We start from the raw sequence: 21,411 nt of genomic DNA, 5'->3' as shown, positions 1-21,411 counted from the left end.
CTCCAGCTGGGTGAGGCTGGAGGCACCTCTGGAGGTCACCTTGCCCAGCCCCCTGCTCCATCAGGGCCACCCAGAGCCGGCTGCCCAGGATGTGTCCAGGTGGCTTTTGAGTCTCTCCAGGGATGGAGACTCCACCACCTCCCTGGGCACCTGCACCAGTGCTCGGCCACCCTCCCAGTGCAGAAATGTGTCCTGAGCTCGGAGGGCCCCTCCTGTGTGTCAGTTTGTGCCCGTGGCCCCTGGGGCTGTCCCTGGCCCCATCCCCTCTGCAGCCTCCCCCCGGGTGTTTGTCCACAGGGAGGAGATGCCCTGAGCCTGCTCTGCTCCAGGCTGGGCAGTCGCAGCTCTCTCAGCCTCTCCTCATGGCAGAGATGCTCCAGTCCCTCCATCACCTTGATGGCCCTGTGCTGGACTCTCTCCAGTCTGTCCCTGTCTCCTGTACTGGGCAGCCCAGCTCTGGGCCCAGCACTCCAGGGCTGGCCTCACTGGTGTGGAGCAGAGCAGAAGGGTTCTGTACCTGCTGACAATACTCAGTCTAAGGCAGCCCAGGACACCACTGGAACACTTGGCTGAAAGAGCAGTTGTTGTCCATTTGTTGGCTCACGATGGGTGGCCTCAACACAACCTGGTGCAGGAAATTACCCTTCCCAGATGCAGGACATTGGACTTCCTCTTGGTGATCGTCAGGAGGTTCCTGTCAGACCCTTTCTGCAGCCTGGTAAGAACCCTCTGGATGCAGCACATCCCTCTGGAGTACCAGCCACGGCCCCCCATCTGCAAATGTGCTGAGGGTGGACCCTATCCACCAGTAAAGGACCTCTGGAACTGGCCCCGGCACCACCCCTGGCACAAGACTTGTGCTGCTGATAACCACACTCAGAACCCAGCCCTGCAGCCAGGCTTTAGTCCAACCCTGCCTGCTCACCCAAACCCCGCTGGGCAGCTCACTGAGGCTGCCAACACCACTGCTCTCCCCTCAGCCCCCAGCACAGCCATCTCAGCAGAGGAGGTGACCAGGTTGGTCAGGCATGACCTCCCCTTCCCTTCCCCTCCCCAGCAGCTGCAGCAGCATCTCAAGCTTCCCTGGCCCCTGGAGGTGGCCGCTCTCCAGGGCATGGCAGGGCCAGGTGGGATCCTCCCTGAGCCCCGGCCCCGCTGTGCCCACCCCACTGCCCACGAGGAGATGTGAACCCAGAACCTCTTCCAGAGGGAAGCTCTTCCACCAGCAGCAGGTAGGAACACCTTGACCGTTTTTAGTAAAGGCCACACACTGCAATTCTTTAAAAGAATTGTAAAATCATAGTTTATAAATTTATTCTTCAGAGAGGCTCAGATGAACATGTTGAGAAAAGAAATGCTCTCAGAACCTAATGTTAAGTATAAACTTTTGATTTAACATAAGCAAAAGATCTTTCCCAAGTATAAAGTGCACAGTTAGTAACAGATTAAAAACAAACCAAATCAACAATAACAAAAGTATATCAAAATTATATTAAGCAGACAAGGGATATAAATGTCTTCAGTCTAAGATACTGTTTCTTGAAATTTTTTAAAAGCTTTTAAAGAGGTCACAAGCCCTTGTAACAGTTACCTGGTTCACCTGCAGGTCTGAAATACTGTTAGACAGGAACACCAGAGGTTACACCTTCAGACACATGAGCACAGATACATAAGCAGCAGCAGAAGTACATGGATACCCATTCTCCCTCCCTCTGTCTAACAGCATCAGTTCCCAGGATAAAAAGGGCGAAAGAGACATGACAGGAGTTCTGGAGTTCTCTCACAGCACCTTCCCACTGGGTTATTTTTCAGGACCTGCCCTGGCCACCCACACCTGACTGCCTGAGCCAGATGCTCAACACCTCTCTCTCCACTCCACATATAAAGGCCACAGATCGCTCCAATTCCTGAGCATTACTGAACCTTTTACTTTGCGTTTTTAGTTTTGTGGTCAGACTCTTTCAAGCTTTGAGGTTTCATGTACTGAAAGCAGCCTTCCTCTTAGACCTGAGTAAAAGATGAGAGGAAAATTGTCTTCCTCAGTCACGTGTTCAACAGGACAGACATTCAGAACACTCAAACCAGTACTGCCAGTACAGGAAAACCATTAGAACCCTCGCAGATCTACAAGAGACAGAAAAATGACACAGGGACGGCCAGGAGACCCAGGAGAACAGGGCAGGGATACAAGAATGGAGGGATTTCTGATGAGCCTGTCTGCCCAGTACAGTGTAAAGCAGAGCCAAGGCAGAACCCTGTTGGCACTGCCCCCTCTGCACACCTGTGCCCTGGCAAACACCTGGGCAGCTAGGCTGTCCTGCAACCACTCACACCACAGGCCTCCTGAGCAGTCTTTGCAGGACAGACAGTAAAAAATATAACATTCTATGTATCAAAAATACACAATAAAACAATAAAAGGCTGCATGGCACTGCAATGCATTGTTACTTCAATAAAAATTGTGGTCACTTGTAGCAAGAGGCCTGCATCAGCTTTTTGAATACCAGAAAAATAAGCTTTGATTATCAAGAGATTCCCCTCTCCCTTCCTTTTTTTTTTCCATGAAATTAATTTTGCTGATTTTGATGATGCCACCTTTGGTAATTTCTTCTTCACCCCACTGTTATTTTCAGAAGTGTACTTATCCCCCTCTTCCTCAGACACTAAGAAAACCCCAACCCCCCAAAAAACTGCATCAAACCTGGGCAGGGATTTTTTCTGCTAAATCATGCAACAGCACAGCTAAGGAAGGGATCAGGACAAGACGGAGCAATAAAATCTTGTAATAACAATGAATTGCAATTTTTAAAGTTACTCTTGCTACACAGTGCCAATACATTCAAAAACAAATGAGAACTGAGTTTATTCTCTTGTAATAAGTTGTTTCTTAGAAGTCCATCTGGACTATGCACTTTAGGTATCTACATTAAAACATTCTGTATTGTAAAATGCATTCTGCATTGGTCTGTGAATTCTTCCAGTCCATCCAACCAGCTTTTAGAAGAGTTGATGCTCAAATTTACTCATCTTCTGAGGAAGCAGACTGAATGAATAGTGCCAAAAAGAAACGTGTTACTCATCAAAAGGAAGCCTTTGTCTGCAGCTGGGTTCTGAGGCTCTCGTGTGTTCATCATCTGTCATGTTATTCCAGGTTTTCTTCAGTGGAGTTAGATGAGGGGCAACAACATCACTATCCTAGTATCAGAAGTCAGGAAACACTAATGATGGTACATTCACTTTTGTTTTCCATTCTAAAGCAGAGGAAAAGCGGCTCACTCTCAGGTTTAACAGGAAAAAGTCAATCCAAGGTCCCAGAATCTTTGTAAATCAATAAACACTTGTGACTGTATATCCCAGGGGTGGAAACTGGCTGCAGTCAGTGGTGGGGAGACAAAAGTGCCCTGCCTACCTAAGGAGGCATCACCATTGGCAGTCCAGTCCTTCCTAAATTATTACCAGAAAACCTGGAAAGTCAACTGGCTGTATCCTGGCCACTGGCCTACAAACAGAAATGTTAGAGTGTGTCCTCTGACTTCACCACAGCACCTCATTAACACTGCTGCAGTTGAGCTACCCTTGGTGCTGGGATGTGCCGTGCACTGTCTAAAACAAGCAAGGTTGGTACAGCAGCTGGACTGAGGCAGTGGGGCTCATCCCAGTCAGATACAGGTGTTAATCTGTGCTCAGGCATCGCCAACACAGACCATCAGCTGCCTAAGCTCAGAAATCAGCTGGTGAGATGCACATTGCTGTGCTCTGCAGCACGCCAGGCCCCGCAGGGTGGATGTGCCTGAGCCAGAACAATGTGCTTACAGGACACAACCACACTCTACAACGAGGGAGAGCTGTTGCTTGATCCATTGGTATAAAGACCCTTCTAAAATTAACTGCTCTAAAAGACAGATGCCAGAATGACCTAAGAATGGGCCTTACACAGTTTTCCATGCCTGTATCCCCACCTAAGAACACTCATCTCCTGGGTGGCCTCTCGTGTTTGGGGATGCAGCTCTTTCCCCAGCCTGGTCTAGTGGAAGGTGTCCCTGCCCATGGCAGGGGTTTTGAACAAGGTGATCTTCAAGGTCCCCTTCCAACCCAAACCATTCCATGATTCTATGATCCTATAGAATCCTATAGGTACTTTCAGGTCTCCAGCACTACTTCACTGAAACCAAAGCACCCCCAGGTGAGAGCCGTGATAAAACCAGGGGTTAGGTGAGTGAGTGCCTCTGCCACAAAGGCAAGGCCTGAATGTCAAACTCTTTAATGAAAAAGCAAACTTATGGACGAAGATGAAGAGTTCTAAATAAGAAATATAATAAGTGAATTTGTTACCTGTGGTTTGGTGAAATCATTCTCCATACACCACTGAATAAAGTACTGTTTTGCAGCTGAAATAACATCTGGATCCTGACTTTTGTAATAAACCCGGACAACCTGCTCCATAAATATTATGGGTAAAAACTTTGAAACCTTTGGAATAAAACAGAAAAAAGCTTTAATATTTCTTGGAATACAAAAGGAAAGCAGTAAGAAGCCCCACTACAATCCATGAGTTTAATCCAAAGCAATTGTGATATTCCAACTCCCAGTGTATTCCAATTAAATACTGTTCATATGCAAAGGCTGTCAGGGTTCCAGATTGTCATAGTACAACACACCCTGAAGACCTGCAAGGCCATGGATCCCACCACGTCTCCACAACTTCTGCAAGAACAACCACGCAGGACTGTGATCACCTCCATCACAGGTGGTGAAAATGCTTTTCAGAAGGAAAGTAGAAACCTACCTGTTCTTTACTGATATTGACTGCCTTGGAAGGATCAGCCTTGCAATAGAAATGAACCTTATCAATTGGATTCTGTTCTTTCATTCCATAATCCATGTTGATAATCTTCCATGTAAAACAAAGAAAATGGCATTTGTTAATGTTTATTGTGAGAAAACTAAAGGCAAATACAAAAGGCCACACACACTCTACTCCTGAAAGTTACAGTAATCAAATGAACAGTAATTAACAAATTATTACTTAAAAAAACCAATCTGATATTTGTATTTTGCGTTTTTTCTTCCACCCCCTCTTGCTCTGATGCTGCCAGGTGGATATTCACATTTACAGTGTCCAGCTCCCAGTTGTACTTGGAAACATTCCAGTTTCCAGGACTGGAAGTGTACTGGTCCCTTGCCAGCCTAGGCCTCCCCAAAACACACAACCCACAGAGGCTGCAGCAGAGCTTACAATTATAAACATGAGGTTTAGACAACATTATTTACATCGGCCTGGTACCCCAACATTTCTGTGCTCAGCAGGGACCCACTTCTCTACGATTTCAGTTTGTGGGACGGGAAAAGCCCAGGCAAATTTTTTAAAGCTCAGTGAACTGCTACAGTCTTGCCCAGTGAAGTAAACCTTCAACACAAGGGTGCTTTAGGAGTGGTTCGTGATACACTCTATGGAAAGCCACTCACTCTTCCCAGAATGAACTGAGAACAGGGATTAAGCTGTGTGATACCTGCAGACTGCACCAGCTCCCTCCTCTGTCTCAGGCTCCCACCAGTGCTGGCTGCAGACTGAGCTGTGCCAGCAGGTGCTTTGTGCAGCAGACAAACCCCAGCAGTGCCTGCTGGGCATCAGGTGTGCAACACCAGGAGCCTGGACGTCACTGTGCCTCTTTTACTCCCACTGGGCCTGCAGGTTTTCTGCCTTCCTGACCCATCCAGTGGTCCCCAGGCTGCTGCCATTGACACCCACGTCCCAAACCCCACAGGTTTCTCCACTGCTCCTTGTTGGAGGGAGGACAGTGACAGGAAAGCCCATTTGTCACCAGGAGCAGTGTCACAGATGACAGCCCAGTGAGGCTGCCCACTGCCTGCTCGACACCCTCCCACCACAGCAAACCTCCCACGGGAAGCTCGTAGCCCTCAGACCCTCAGGCTGAACCAGGACTGCAGCTACAGACACCCTGTGGGTTTGCTCTTTCACCAGGGTACACAAGGCCCTCTGCGATCGAGAAGTTTTTACTGGAACCCGCTCTGAGAGGTGTTTACATCAACTATGAAATTCTCAGCCTTTAGCTCCACATCTGGAGGGTCCTTCTCTGGCTTGGAATTAGCAATGCTTTCTGCCAGGCTATTACTCTGAAAGAAACCAAACCAAAAGATTAACTCAGTAACTCAGATTACTTTTATGCCCTCTCAGGTCTAGGTCAAGGCAACACAACACGTGACACAATATGTGATTAAACTAAAGCTTTCAATTCTTCACAGCTTGACAAGACTCTTGCAGCAATCTGGTTGTTTGAATTACTGTACACCATAGCCATTAGTACAAAATGCAGTTTTTAGAAACAAACTAAGCTTATGCAATTGAGAAGACCTAAAATCTGCCAGTCTGTGGAGGAAAAGTTTTACACCTGATGATGGGGCAGGGGGAGAGTAGGAGTGTATCATCCAGAATGCTGAAGCATGAAAACAGAAAATAAGTACATTCAACCAACTACTTTACCAATACAAATGTTTTGCAATAAGTTCCCAAAGCTGAATACTAGACATTTTCACTGAACTTTTTAAATGAAGACCTGCAGAATCTTACCCTCTAATAAAGCTTGTATATCTATACAGCAAAACATATAAAAAACCACAAGAAGCAGACAATCACAAAAAAAAAACCCCACAAAAAGTACTCCACTGAAGTACTCCACAAAAGCTGAAACCCACAAAGGGGTTTTGTTTGCTTTTGGCCCCAAGGGAATATTCTGTGCTGACACTTAGGCTAAAGCAAAGCAGGGGAACATGGTTTGATGGAGAACAGTTGACCACTGAAATGCCTGAGTCCTCATTCAAAGGCTGTGACCTTTATTCAGGGCTGCTGTGTTCTGGGGAAGATGCAAGATTTGAAGCAGCAAGATTTCCTGGGAGCAACTGAGACTCATGGGAAGGCAGCACAGAGCAGTCAGGACTGTCCAGGAGGGAAGGAATTCAGCTAGGAGCAGCTGGGTTTTTTTTTGCTGCTGACTTGTTCACTGCAGAGATGGGGAGACTGACAAGCAGAAAATCACACACATTGCCAAGGTGAGGCATGTGTGTGGTTTGTAGTGACTCAAGAAGCCAAGGAAAGGTTTATTTAGACTGAGAGCAAGCTTGGAGGAAAACCTTGCCAGGAGGGACCTGGCTGGAGGCAGCCTGTCTGTAACTATTTCTACCCTGTATCAGAATGTATGTTAACTCACTTCCTTTCTTTGCTTGCATTGTTTTGAAGTTATCTCTCCAGTTTGCATTAACTGGAAACTCAGCCTGAATTTAAGAACTCTGAAGCTGTTTGGGATGTTCCCCTGGCTCTGGCCAGCTTGAGGATCACAGAATTGCACAGGGCTGGAACAACCTGGTCTAGTGGAAGGTGTCCCTGTCCATGGCAGAAGGTTGGACTAGATGCCTTTAAAGGTCCTTTCCAACCCAAACCATTCTGTGATTCCAAACATAGCATTGTGGTGTGTGAAGGAGCAGAGCAGACACAGCTCTGTCTCCTGCAGCCACTGCTCCCCTCCAGCACCTGGGAGGAGGTTGAGCCTCTGACACTCCTGCCATGGGCACCACAGGAGGAAACATCCTCCCTCCACCCCTCAGCTGTGTACCCAGAGCTGCAAAGCACTGGCTGGATATAATTACAGCACCAACAGGGACCCACTCTCCCTTCAAAACAACAGCCTGGATACCCCAAGATTCAATGCCTTTGGCTGGACTTTCAAAACTAGAGTTTTTCCTTTCATCAACCAAGCTTCTAAAAGGAACTGTTTAAAGGTGGAACTCATACCATTTGCTCTCACACCTGTCTCCTTTATTTGCTGGGCCACCTACCCCAACCTTCTCCTCAGAAGGGCAGAAATTTGACAATTGATGTACAACCATTTCATGTTTGTTTTCACCTATTTCCTCCTGTTTTTATAATACAGAATCTCTTAACACTACTTTTTCTTAGACAAAGAACACAAGCAAACCTTCTCTTCAAACAGAAAGATGAACAGCAACATCTAGTAGTCCTTTTCTAGCCTCATTCTTTAAAAGAGCTGAATTATTCTTATGAAGGCTTTCTAGATACAGACATCCACTTCTGGAAATCCGGAATAAAAAACTTTCACCGTTATGGCTGAAGTTGGGGCATAAATAACTGATGATTTGACAACACAGCACAGCACATTAAAAGAGCTGAGCCAGCTGAAGTGAGCTCTAATATATCATTATTTTCAAATAAGACAACAGGAATTAAACTGTGATCTGCTTCGAAAAGCACTCATGAAAAAGACTGGAAAAAGTACACGCATGCTCCTGCTTAGTATAGAATTTAACACCAAGAAATTCAGCAGCTATTACTCAATTTGATGTCTATTCTCAAAGCAAAGAACACAAATGTGTTCCTTATTATTTTGAAATTTTCATGAACATCAAACGATGTAATAACCTTCTCAATTACTGGACTGTAACAGTCTTCAATAAAATTTTGTATTTTTCAGAAAAGTTTTCCCTGAAAATATTTCTGCAATAATCAGCCTCTGAATTTCCACCTGTTGCCATTCTTCTGACTGTTTGTAGATAAAACTTTTCCCAATTTCTTATACGTTTTATGGCTCAGCTACTTAAAGATGGGAGGACAACTTTTGACTCCATTTTTTGAACAGCAAATAAAAAAAAAACCCCTCAAACCAAACAAAGCACACATGGAGATAGCGATAAATAGATGGTCAGCAACTTCAAGAACATTTTTATGGGGACAGAATTCAGAACCTTCCACTAAAGGACATTACCTTTAAAATTTCCTTCTTCGATTCAGGTCGAGTCTCTCCTAAAAACCTGTATAATTCACGTCGTTCTACTTTACGCAAAATTTCTCGTGCCTCCTCCAGTTCTGGATGACTTGAGTGCAGAATTTCCTGGTAGATACAGTCTGCCAAAGTTGCATTGATTTTTGTTAGGTATGTCACAACCCAATGTCGCAGTAAAATGCACAAGCAGGACCAAAGGTTAAAGCAACAAGAAAAAACTGCTGGTTCAGGAAAGACACTTTCAGGGAATGACTGAACTAAGTCTGACAACTAGATGTCACAATATAATCTTAATTATCATTAGATTCACAATGGTTGTTGGCAGAAAAACTATCTCAATTCTCACCCTGGCAACATATTTTGCTATTCACTGGAAGTTACTTTCTCCTGTTATTTAGCCAGTTTTGTTTAGCAGACTATCCTGAACTCCAGCACTAACTGGCTCAGGACATGGACACTCTGTCTTGTAAAAAAAATAAAGAATGGCCATTAAGCCTTCAGGCTTTCTCAGACTTTGAATGCCAGCATCAAAATACCCCCTCCTGTGACACATGGAGCAAGATTCCCACCATCAGTTGGAGCAAGACAGAGGTTTCTTTTGATGTGGCTTCAGAGCAGAAAGGTTATTTTTGGCTGTTCAAGAGACTGCTGCTGCCAGGTTGCTGCTGGCCTGATCTGCACCCCACAGCTGCAATCCCTGACCAGGAACACCTGGGCACCTTCAACACATGCTGCAAGCAGAGCCCTGCAAGAGTCCACCCGGAGCTGCAACTAGCCTGAGGAGCTCCCAACACGCTCCAGAAGCAACCTCTGAGCCATGTACCAAAACACCTTCAACTGGTTTTATGGACAAGGCCAACCAAAGCCAGGAACTTCTCCATGAGGAACCACAGACCAGGTCTCTTCAGACAAAGAACAGATAATGCTGGGAAAATAAGAACATCTTCCCTGTACAAAAGCAGCGGTGACAAGGAATGTTTTGCTGTCTCAGCCTCTACTAAAACTAGGACTTGTTGCCAAATCAGAAGGGAACACATTGAAAAACAACAGTGGTTCTTCACCCACCATGGAAGAAAGCTAGAGAACCTTCTGCTGCAGGACCTCACAGAGGATCATAATTTGTAGAGGTCCATAACTGGACAATTTCACAGAAGCATCACTCACCAGGGACTGCTGAAACAAGCCTCAGGAGCATGCAGGTTGCAAGCACTCGTCCTGGTTTGAAGGACAGGTGTCTGTCAAAGAAGGCGGGAGCCTCCCTTGGAATGGAAAATGTGACCCCCTTCCCTCTGAATTATTATCACTTTGAAATTAAGGGGCTTTCAGGCAGAGCTACGGCAAAAGGAATAACAGCTCTTTACTGGTGTGTGTGTGGGTGCCAAGGCACACAAACAGCAGCGCCGGCAGCACCAACGAGCAGCAGCAGAGCCCAGGGCCGGCCTCTCCCGGCCGCGGGCCCTTTCCCCTCGGTGCAGCTCCGCTCGCGGCCGCCAGGGGCGCTGGTGGCTCCCGGCCGGGCAGGGCGGCTGCGGGGATTCCCCCGCGCCTGCAGGGGGCGCTGTGGCGCCAGCTCGGCCGCCTCTGCACGCGGCAATGGCGGCCGGGCCGGCGGGAGGGATGGAAAAGGGGCTTCCTTGGCAAAGCCCCAGGGGCAGCCGGGCCCCTCGGGTGCCGCTCGGGAGCCGGAATGGAGCGCAGCAGGAACCTCGGAGCGGCGGCTGCCACAGCAGAGGCGGGGGCGCCCGGGTGGCAGACACAAAGCGTAGCAGAAAATTCCACAGCTGTAGCAGGAGCCGCGGGGTGTCCCGGTGGGCACGGGGGGTCGGGTTAAAGTGCAGTGAAAGAGCCGGAGCAGCGGCAGAAAGCAGCGGGGCCGGGCAGTGGCAGGGGGGCTCCCAAAGCAGCTGCCACACGCAGCCGGGAGATGCTCCCTCCGGGAACGGGATCCTCTTCCCAGTGAGGTCGGGCGTTGGAAAGGTCCCAGTTCAACAGCTGCACTTGAGAGCAGAAGCTCACCCCCAGTAAGGAGAAAGCAGTGCAGGACAGAACTCCGCGGTGGCAGCAAATTCTCCCCACAGCAGCAGCCCGGCCATTTCACCTCTGGTCCCAAGGGCGAGGAGCTGAGCCTGGCCCCTCACCCCCCAGCCAAAATCTCTGCCCTTCCCAAGAGAAAGCCCCCCAGCTCAGAGAGGACAGCAAACTGCACCCTTCCCTCTCCTCCTTGGCTACGTCTTAAGTATCCTTGCCTACGTCTCTCTTAAGTATCTGCCTAACCTCTGACAGCACTAGAGGCAGGAAGGAGGTTTAAGAGGAGAACATACTCGTCATTCATGCTCCACTGTACATCTGATGCTGGTACATTCCTCACATCACTCTCCCTGCTGTTCAGCCCTCCTTGCTGAACAGATGGTCCCAGCAAGCAGCTCCTTACTGTGGCAGACTGTGAGAGGCTGGGCACAGCCTGCTGTCCTTGCCCTGAGCTGTGCTCCTCAGCAGGTACCACAGGTAAGCAGGCAGTCACAGCAGGACCCACCAGGCCAGCCAGCCCCCAGGAACAGGCCCAGCCCAGGAACAACTTCACCTCAGTTCTTTGCTTTCTGCCCAGCCTTCCTTTGCTGAGCACTGCAATTCACATTCTCCAACAGCTACTGCCCTGCCTTGTCCTGCCCTGAGCAGAAGCTCACAATGACAGAGGGGACACACAGCTCCTCACCTCAGCAGAAGGTGTGTGGTCAGACTGCAGACAGCTGTGGTATATGAAGGACTGCCAGCAGAAGGCCTTTAGCATCACAAAGGCTAATGCACACAGGATTCTCTGCAACAGCGCCCTCAGGCCCTGTCACCTCATCCATGGAGCAAAGATAGAAGTTCTTAGCTGACTCTGTTGGTCAGCTAAGGCTTGGTGATGGAAACTCAGGAAAGTTAACTTGAAAGTCCTGGTGAGTTGTAGGTGACAGGCGCTGCAAGAGCTGCCAGTAATCAGGAGCAGCCCTGAGCAGGGCCTGCAGCACCCCTGCCCTGCACGCACAGAGCCAAGCACAGAGCCTCGGAGCAGCAGGCTTGCCTGGCCCACACTGCAGCTCTGAACACAACCTGGGGCCCCACAGCACAGACCAGGAGGCAGCAACCCTGAGAGCCTGCAAGAGCCGTTTGGAACCTGCTTTGGGAATAGCTTCACACCACAACACACATCCAGTGTGAGATGAGAGAGCCACCTGAGAGAGCCACCTGCAGTATCACTTAGAGCTCACTTACATCCCACTCGTGACAAGTGCAACAAACCCAGGGCACGGGCAGGATCTTCTAACACTGCTGAATCTGAACGTATGTGGAACATAAAGTTGGTGCTTCTTTCTCTCTCTTAACATAAAAGTAATTTAAACTAGAAGATCTTGCTCTCCCAGGATTAGACAGCCCAGGCCTGCCCCACCTTTTGTGCACAAAATGCTGTAAAACCAGCATTTTAACAGGTATTCCTGCTCTTTTACTTAAAAAAATGATTCTGAGACCTCTTACCAGTTAGTTTAGCGTAGGCTTCCATGTCCTCCATTGCTGTAGAAATATGATACACTTTCCCTCCAGAGCCTCTTACTTCAAAAAATTTGTCTGCTTTTTGAAAGGCTTCTGTAATCCTAGTTTGAGACAAAATTACGACTTTATGATAATATCATTTTGAAACACCTCACTGGTCAACAGGCAAAAAAGAAACAAATTAGTATGTTATAAACAGAAGACACCAGATGAAACTGTATCCCCAGCACACAGCAGACACTGATCGCTGCAACATCTTATCTCCATGCTGCCACTGCACATTTCAGCAGAGATTTACTGCAGACAGGTTCAGATGAGAATGTAACCTTCAAATGAATGAGCAAGTTCACTTTGTTCTGCTTCAGACTGTGTTTAACGCTGCTGAGTCAACTGCAAAACCCTGCAAACAGTGACATGGTTCCTCAGCTGCGGCGAGGCTGCCTCACAGATAACCACACCCTTTTACAGACTCCTTGTTTCCCGAGTTAGCTGAGAGGGTAAAAAGCATTGTAAAGGGGAAGTGTCACAAACATGTAGTATTTTCAGATGGGAAAATATTATGTTCTAAAGATGTCTTGCTGTCATTTCCAGCTTGGACACTCTTTTGGAAAGGCTGCTATAATTGTGGGAATCCAAGATCTGAGTTTTTCTAAACTAAAAAACATGTTTTACTCCTCATATGTAGGTAGGTACTGTCAAACCTGAGCATTTTTAGTCTGAATTTTAGAGGATCCCTAAATCAGGAGCTGAAATTTATGAAATGAAAGCAATCCAGATCACTCTTGTAACGTGTAATCCTTCACATTCCTTTTTTCCAAACTCAACAGTTACCCAGCAGACAAGACCCTAAGGAAAAAATATTTGGAGTATTTCTGATTTTCAAGAAAAGTAAAACCAATAACATTATAGGGAAAACTCTATAGACACCAACAAGAGAGGTAAAACAGCAGGTAGCCAGATGAGTTGGTCCTGAACAAATCTTGCACTATATAAACACAAAGCCAGGCCTCAGCTGAGCTACATGAGCCCATTCCTGACTTTACTCTGTTAGTAACCTTCCTCTAGTAACCAGCCAGTTTGAGCTAAGTGGTCTCTAACTTGCAGATAAGGATTTGACTTCAGCTGTCAGCAGTTTAAATGGTTTAAGCACACCCTGGTTCTGTGCTCCTTCAGGCCTTTGGTAATTTTCCTCTAATTTAATTTCACATGGGAGGATGTTTTTGTCCTCCTCTCTCTGTTTTGCTTGCTTTCTTAACCACAGCCTCTATGATACTCTAAGTACTAAGTCTTTCCACAAGAATCAGAAGTGGCTTTTATTCTATGTCACACCTTATAGATTATCTGAATATTCCAAATGGATTTGGATTGTTTCAATAATTTAAAAATAAATTGAAAAGGAAGGAAAGGAAAATATACTTGCATTATTTCAATGATGTTGCCAGTCTTATGCTGGTATGCTCTCCGGTGCAGGCAATACCGGGTGTGAAACATCTCGTACAAATTTCCAACTTCCTGAATCAAAAAAACCCCTATCAGCATTTACTTTTGCCACTGTCTTACTAGGAAAATTAAGGCAATAAATCAATTAATCAAATTAGTTGTCTCCCCCCATTCACAGCAGAAAGCAGAATGATTATTCACAATTTCCAAATTTTGAACCTGACTCAGGCCACCATGGGAGAGCAGAGTGCTGAGAGTGACCCCAGGCAGCCTGGCAGCAAAGAAGACTCCTCACCCCTTTAGCAGCCCCTCACCACAGCCACATTCACTTCCTGCCCAGATCTGGAGCAGGATCATGCAGATCTGACAGGTCTGTAGAGTCTCCCCTGGCAGGACCTGCCACAAATCCTTTCAATCACCTGCCATAAACCCTTTCAAACAGTGGCTTTCTCTGTCCCTCCCCCAAACAGCAGCTTCTGAGAAAAGCTTTCAGAGCAGCAACTACTTCTCCCCCTCTTGGGCTAAGGGAGCATGGGGCAGGACCGCCAGGAACCCCAGCCATGGGGTGCAGCTCCCCCATGTGCCCCCTGGTGCTCTGACCCCCCTGGGCTCCACACACTGCTCACCTTGTCACGGGTACAGATGTGCTTCTGGTTTTCCACTTCACAGACCCGAGTGAAGATAAGCAATCGCTTATAGTCAAAATTATTTGGGATTCCCAGGTGATGGCAGTCCCTAAAAATATTCCACAGAGGGTTTAACAATATGATCATATTTGTACATACAGTAGCAGTGTGTCAATAGGAATTCATAATAAAATGTAAGATTTGTACCTTGCAAAATAATCCCACTTGTCAACGTCAATGCCATTTTTTTTGTTAGCTACTATCTCATAGAGGAAACTTTTCTCCTTTGGTCGACCACGGTAGGGCCACTGACAGGGGAGGTGGGAAGAAAAACATCAGAAACAATAAGAAATTAAACTGTGCCAACAATGTCAAAACGGCTTTTTAAAGACAGTGGGAATACACTTTGACTTTGCCTGTGATAAACATCCAACCCTGAGGTAGCAAAGAACACAAAAGACAAAGAAAGAACTTCCAGAAGTTATCAGGCATTGGAAATCCAGAACAGGGCCTAAGCAGCGGTCTTCTCAGAATCTCAGGAAGAATAAAACCCACGAACACAAGTATTCATTGCCCATTATTCTACTAAAAGAAAGCCTGCAGCTTTGAAATGAAAAAAAAAAAAAAAAAAGAGCATAGCAACAAAGAGGGGAAAATTTGGAATTATTTAATTCTCAGGGAATTAAACACACAAACAGTCAGCTACTTAAACTTCTACCTCACAAGGGACAATTCAGCCATAAGGCAAGCAGGAAATGAACACCAAAATAATAAGACACAAGTTGCACATTTTCTTGAAAATTTAAAGATCCTTCAGCTAAAAAAATGCCATAAAGTGACCTTGAAATTCTGGAAGTGGAAAACACTGCAGGCAAACACAGCTTCCATGTTACCTGCACTGATGTGAATAGTAACAGAAATGTGCAAGCAGCAGGAAGGAAGCACATCATGGATAAAAATACCATGATCACAAAGAGCTCTGCTACTGGCACATGTTCAGGACACTGTTTATGTCTGGTGCCTGAACACCCGTTGTCCGTATCACGACAGAGGCCTGCACCACAGTGCACAGCCTGCCAGTGCAATCTGCTGCCTAACACCAGGAGGGTGCTGCCATGTATCATGTGTGGCACTCCTCTTCCTGCTATCCTGCTGGAAAACAGGCACAGAATCCAAACAATGCAAACCAGACACGGGGAAAGAACCTGGCACAAGATCAATGCTAGTGGCAGGTACAAAGATTTATGTGCAAACAAGCCCAACAGGATAAAAATCAGTTTGCAGATTTTGTAAATGAATGTCCTCTTCCTATAGGATCTCAGACTGGATTTCACTATGCCAAGTTCCTTGTATTTGCTGTGGGATTGCTACCCACTCCTGCAGCAGAAAATAATGGGCAAGTGTGAACATTTGTGGGTTACTTGTTTGGGACTACATATAAATTCTGATTAGGACCAGATTGTCCTGACAGACCTTCCACTGACTTCAGCTGCTACCAGTTCTTTATTCTGGTGCTAACGGAATGAGTGTCCTTGAAGAGATGACAAAGGCTGTAAAGCGTAAAATGAGGAGAGAGAACTTTTACAGTTACAATGATTAACAACCACCATCTCTTCTTGCTTGCCTCTTGAAGCAACTGATTTCTTCAAGTTTTACTCCGGCCTCTATGTTTGCTGCTGCAATAAATCCAAGCATTTTGCTGCTGTCATCAAGGCTGATGTGGCTTGGACCAGGCTTGGATTGCTCACTGCCTCATCTCTACCAGTGCCCAGTTTTGTTATCCAGACTGAGGGAGGCTTCCTTTACTCCAGGCCAAGCCCCCCTAGCTCCCTCAGCTGCTCCTCATCACACTTGTGCTCCAGGCCCTTTCCCAGCTCTACTGCCCTTCTCCATCACACCTCAGTGTCTTTCTTCAAGTGAGGGGCCCAAAACTGAACCCAGAATTTGACTTGTGGCCTCAGTAGTGCCCAGCACAGAGGGACTGTCACTGTCCTGGTCCTGCTGGCCATGCTATGGCTGGTACAGGCCATGTACCATTGACTTCTTGCCCATCTGGACACATCTGGCTCATTTTCAGCCATTGTCAACCAAACAGCATCTGTTTTCTGCCTAGCCGCTTTCCAGCTGCCCTGCCCCCAGCCTGTTGCAGGACTCAGCACTTGGTATTGTGGAACCTCACACAATTGGCCTGGGCACATTGATCCAACCTGTCCAGATCCCTCTGTAGAGTCTTCCTGCCCTTCAGTTGAGCATGACCTGCATTTCCTAGACCCAGGCTGGCTGGGCCTGGTTCCCTGGTTGTCCTGTACATGCTGCAGGATGGCACTCACGATGATCTGCTCCATGACCTTCCCTAGCACCAGGTCAGACAGCCCTGTAGTTCCCCGGATCATCCTTCTGACCCTTGTACATGGAGTCATATTTGCTGATTTCCAGCCAACTGGGACCACCCAGGACTGCAGGTAAATGATGGAAAGTACCTTGGTGAGCACTTCTTCCAACTCCTTCAGTACCCTTGAGCAGATCCCAGTCACCAGTTAGGTTCCCTAAATACAGGTAACTTTCTACAGCTTTCCTCTGATCTGAAGGCTTTTGAGTAAGAATTCTCAGGGAGCTGTAAGGACATTAACACATCTGCCAGCACTGTAAGAAATAAACACTACACTCCTCCAGCATCAATTGTGACAAGATTCTCAGAACATCATGGGGCTAGAAGTAACATACAGCAGAAGCCAAAATTAGCTACTCTTTCAGCAAAATAAAGACATTTCTTGCCATAATCACAGGAGCAGTACACTGACTCACTGATGTCACACAGGAAGTTTCATCTATAGGCCCTCCTATTTGTTCCTTGATGAAGAGCATATCTTCTTCCAGGACAAGACCATATGACTTCATGACTTCTTCTAGTTTATTGGAAGTGATCAAATGCTCAAACATTTGAACAGAAGCAGTTTCATGCTGTGAAAAAAACAATCCAAATGTTGTATTACATAGTTTAAGCATATTTCGTGCAGTGCCACAGCTTTACTCCAAGTCAGCAGCACTTCCTAGCCAGGCACATGGGCAGCCTGGTGTGAAGTGCAGCAGCTGGGTGCTTTCCTAGTAATTTTACATTAAACAGAACAGCAAATCACCTGGTCTACAGAGTACAGAAACACACTCTTCAGCAGAGAGCTGTTAATTCTGTGTGTTGACAAACAGTAGCAAGGCAGTTACAATGCTAAAAGACAAAATAATCAGTTTTGCTGTGTAGAAGATTAACCAGTTTACTCAGATGATTTTGCTTAGAAATTACAAGCAGAGAGAGGCTTGAAAGGACTGTGTTGCATTTCATTCACAGCAAACAGCCATTGAAACTCTGTTCAGAATTTTGCAAAGTTTGAATTCTAAACACTATTGAATATCCTGGACTTGGACTAAAACATTATACTGGAAAGGAAGCTGCCAGTTGGTATTTTGCATCTGTACAATATAGTCTGCAGAAAGCTCTCAATATGCATTTTAAGGCACAATGCTGGCCAGAAATGATCAGTGCAGCCCTAACAAGGATATCATCACAAGACTAGAAAACAATCTTCTGGTTGTCAATTAAGCCATCAAAATGATGCAATAAGGTAAGGCCAAATGACCACTATAGCCTCACAAGCACTGGAACTCTTTAAAGATTAATTATTCTGCCTCTAAAAATTTCAGGTTTGTATTTTTACTTTAATAATGAAAAGCCTACCTTCCACTTCAAATATGGACGAGTGAGTGGAATAAATCTTCCATCAAACATGTGTGAAAATGGCCCATGACCTTAAATATAAAGATGACACGGGTTTAGTCTGAGACACAGTTGCCAGCAAAAATTTCTTTATCAAGCTTAGGATCTGAATTCTCTTGTATTTGACTTTTCTTGACATATCATGAGTCTTAGACTGGTTTGGGTTGGAACAGACCTTAAAGACCATCTCATTCAGCCCCCTGCCATGGGCAAGGACACCTTCTACTGTCCCAGGTTGCTCCAAGCCCTGTCAAGCCTGACCTTGGACACTTCCAAGGATCAAGGGGCAGCCACAGCTGCTCTGGGCACCCTGTGCCAGGGCCTCCCCACCCTCACAGGGAACATTTCTTCCCAATGTCCCATCTATCCCTGCCCTCTGGCACTGGGAAGCCATTCCCTGTGTCCTGTCATTCCAAGCCCTTGTCCAAAGTCCCTCTTAGCTCTCCTGGAACCCCTCTCAGGTGGTCCTAAGGCCTCTCTGGAGCCTTTTCTCCTCCAGGCTGAACACCCCCAGCTCTCCCAGCCTGGGTCCAGAGCAGAGGAGCTCCAGCCCTTGGTGCATCTCCAAGGCCCCGTGTGGGACCTGATGAGGCTGACAGCTGGTCTGAAGGCCTCACAGAGTTTGACTTAAAAACAGTCAAAATCTACCTGTGAGAAACTGCAGTCACAGTGAAAACCACCGTGATAGCTAAGAAGATAATCAGTGAAAGAAGATGTTCTTGCTATGGAACATCAAGAGTGTACAAGAAGAAACTTGCATATAATATGTAACTAATTGCTTGTCTAGCTAACTGTATTGCTGTTTGAATGGTGATTGTTCTTTAGACAGCCCTGTCATTGTTTGTTAAGCAGCCAATCACAATAAGCCACAGTAATTGTGAAGTAAGAATAATAGCTGAGAATAATTAAAACCTTTTGCTTCTTATGGCTTTGGATAACAATAAGTGTGTGTCGTGTGTGTGTGTCCGTCTCTGCCATGACAGCCTTGATCCAGCAGCACCACATCCTTATGTTGGCCCCAGGGCTGGAGCAGCTCTGCAGGTGGGGTCTCACCTGAGCAAGGCAATGGGGCAGATTTCCCCCCTCACCTCTGCCCATGCTGGGGATCAGCCTGGCACATCAGGGTTCTGGGCTGCCTCTGGGCCTGTCCAGTTCTTACCCACCAATGCCCCCAAGTTCTTCTCCTGAGGGCTGCTCTCATCTACTCTCTGCCCCTCCAGCCTGTCCAGGTCCCTCTGGATGCCCCATCCCTTCCCTCCAGCATGTGACCCCACCACACAGCTCAGTGGTGTTGGCAAACTGCCCAAGGGTGCATCGATCCCACTGTCCACATCACTGACAGAGATATCCAACAGTGCCAGTCCCCACACAGGTCCCTCATCACTGGGCTCCACCTGGACATCGAGCCCGTAACTACAACTCTCTGAGTGCAACCATCCAGATAATTCCTTATTCATCATCTATGAGGAAGACTCAGATATAAAAAGTACACTTTCCTAAGATACCTTAAGTACTGCTGCACTTAATAGCCAGTTCCAGCACCTACACCACAGGCGAGTACTGCAGCAACACTGAACATACTATTTACTCTGTGTCAGCTCTGAAGAAAAGAAGTAGTTATGAAATAAACGTTACAATTTTTGAAAGGAACACTAATTTTCATTCTGAAATGTTTTAAGAGACTGGAGAAATCACAGAAGGAAGTGGATGCTTCAGCCACTGAGAGCAGAACTCTAAGCACCATTTGGAAACAAGACAAAACACTAGCTAAGAGTGGCTGCAGATTCACGAAGTGGAACTGTCTCCACAGACATACTCCAGAACCAACAAAACAGATAAAACCTGTCTTGGAATATGGCCATGCAATGAGCAGCTCAAAACAGCTCACATGTTCTGACCTCACAGCCAGCTTTTCATCCTGGTTAGATTTCCAAGAGCAACAACCCATCTCAGGTGTTCCTTACCCAAATCATGACAAAGCCCGGCAATTTCTACACAGAGGATGTCTCGCTGGGTTATATCCAGTTCTGGTTGTCTCTCCTTCAGTGTACGAACCAGATATCCTGCAAGGTAGCCAACCCTATTGCAAGAGGAAAGGAATATAGCAGTGGTTTAGGATGAACAGAAAAAGAGAAGTTCCCCTATTCTGTTTTGCTCCATTAAGTCACAGCCCTTGTCTGAGAGGCAGCATACAACAAATACCCAAACCCTGACCTGCGAAGAATGACAAGCTACTTCCTGTAGTAGAGTTTTAGTCCTCTGAAAGCAAAAAAACCATGGAATACCATGCCCAAAAAACAGAGACTCTAAAGCATCCTGCAGTATTTCATAACACACAAACAGTAGCTGTGTAAGGGAACAGCAGTGCACCACTGACAGTGAGAATCTTGAAGCACCTCACCTTACACAGAATCCTTGACTTCCAGTCAGGGCAAAGTGCAGAGGTCCACAATAGTCACCAAAACATTTGCTTCTTTTTTCAAACTGCTGCTCTAACAATAGCTCATGACAATTATTTCTCATCTTCTCATTCATTTTAGATTTGAAATTTTATTTAATTGAATGGGACCCTCTGTTCTCATGACACAAAACCAGCAGGAGCAAATATATGGCACATACTCCCATAAACTGTTTATAACCTCTACACAAACCTCTTCTTCTACTTGCCTCAAGAGTTCCCCTTGCAGAACAGCTTAAAGCATTGTGACAAGGCTTTCTGTGATGAAGTAATACCTTCCATTAGTCCAAATTTCACTGTTCGATGGTTTTTCACTAGACCAATAAGCACACAAAGCTCACTTCTTCTATTTGTAACACTGTAGAAATCTTTGAAATTGTATAGGTGGAGAACATCTGTCCTAAATTTAACTCTATAGATCAACAGAACTGTTCAAAAGAAAAGTTGCTGATAAAACTGGAGTTTTCAGACTTCTGTTGTGAAGACATTTCTGTCCTTTTGGTTTACCAGATGCAGTCAATCCAGGCTGCCTCATTTATCTGACCCTTTTGCAAACAGTCATTTGAATCTCATTATAAGTAAGCCAGACTTACTCCACAACATTTCAGCACCAACAAAAGCAACTTTAGGCTGGCCAGATCAGCTGAATAAAAACCACTTACTAGCTTAATTTCACTGCACCTTGGGATATACCCTTAAAACAAGCTCAAATTTGTCACTCATTACCTTCCCTGAGGAGTGTGAATGACCCAGCAACACTCTACATAACCTTGT

At 46.3% G+C, this 21,411-nt stretch overlaps 1 protein-coding gene across 1 annotated transcript in view; it reads right to left on the bottom strand.

Annotated features, from left to right (window-relative positions):
- Positions 1 to 1,297: 1,297 nt before the first annotated feature.
- The window catches only part of SAMHD1 (SAM and HD domain containing deoxynucleoside triphosphate triphosphohydrolase 1), a 29,776-nt gene continuing 9,662 nt past the window's right edge, over positions 1,298 to 21,411 (bottom strand). Inside the window, 12 exon segments of the mRNA XM_069034077.1 lie at positions 1,298 to 3,195; positions 4,333 to 4,470; positions 4,787 to 4,891; positions 6,046 to 6,135; positions 8,796 to 8,935; positions 12,330 to 12,445; positions 13,765 to 13,856; positions 14,411 to 14,519; positions 14,618 to 14,718; positions 17,216 to 17,371; positions 18,141 to 18,211; positions 20,144 to 20,259. Coding sequence (XP_068890178.1) covers positions 3,073 to 3,195; positions 4,333 to 4,470; positions 4,787 to 4,891; positions 6,046 to 6,135; positions 8,796 to 8,935; positions 12,330 to 12,445; positions 13,765 to 13,856; positions 14,411 to 14,519; positions 14,618 to 14,718; positions 17,216 to 17,371; positions 18,141 to 18,211; positions 20,144 to 20,259 — 1,357 coding nt within the window. The 3' untranslated portion in view covers positions 1,298 to 3,072.

This window comes from Aphelocoma coerulescens, chromosome 20 (assembly GCF_041296385.1).
Source record: "Aphelocoma coerulescens isolate FSJ_1873_10779 chromosome 20, UR_Acoe_1.0, whole genome shotgun sequence".
NCBI lineage: Eukaryota > Metazoa > Chordata > Aves > Passeriformes > Corvidae > Aphelocoma > Aphelocoma coerulescens.
This window is presented reverse-complemented; position numbering and strand designations above follow the sequence as displayed.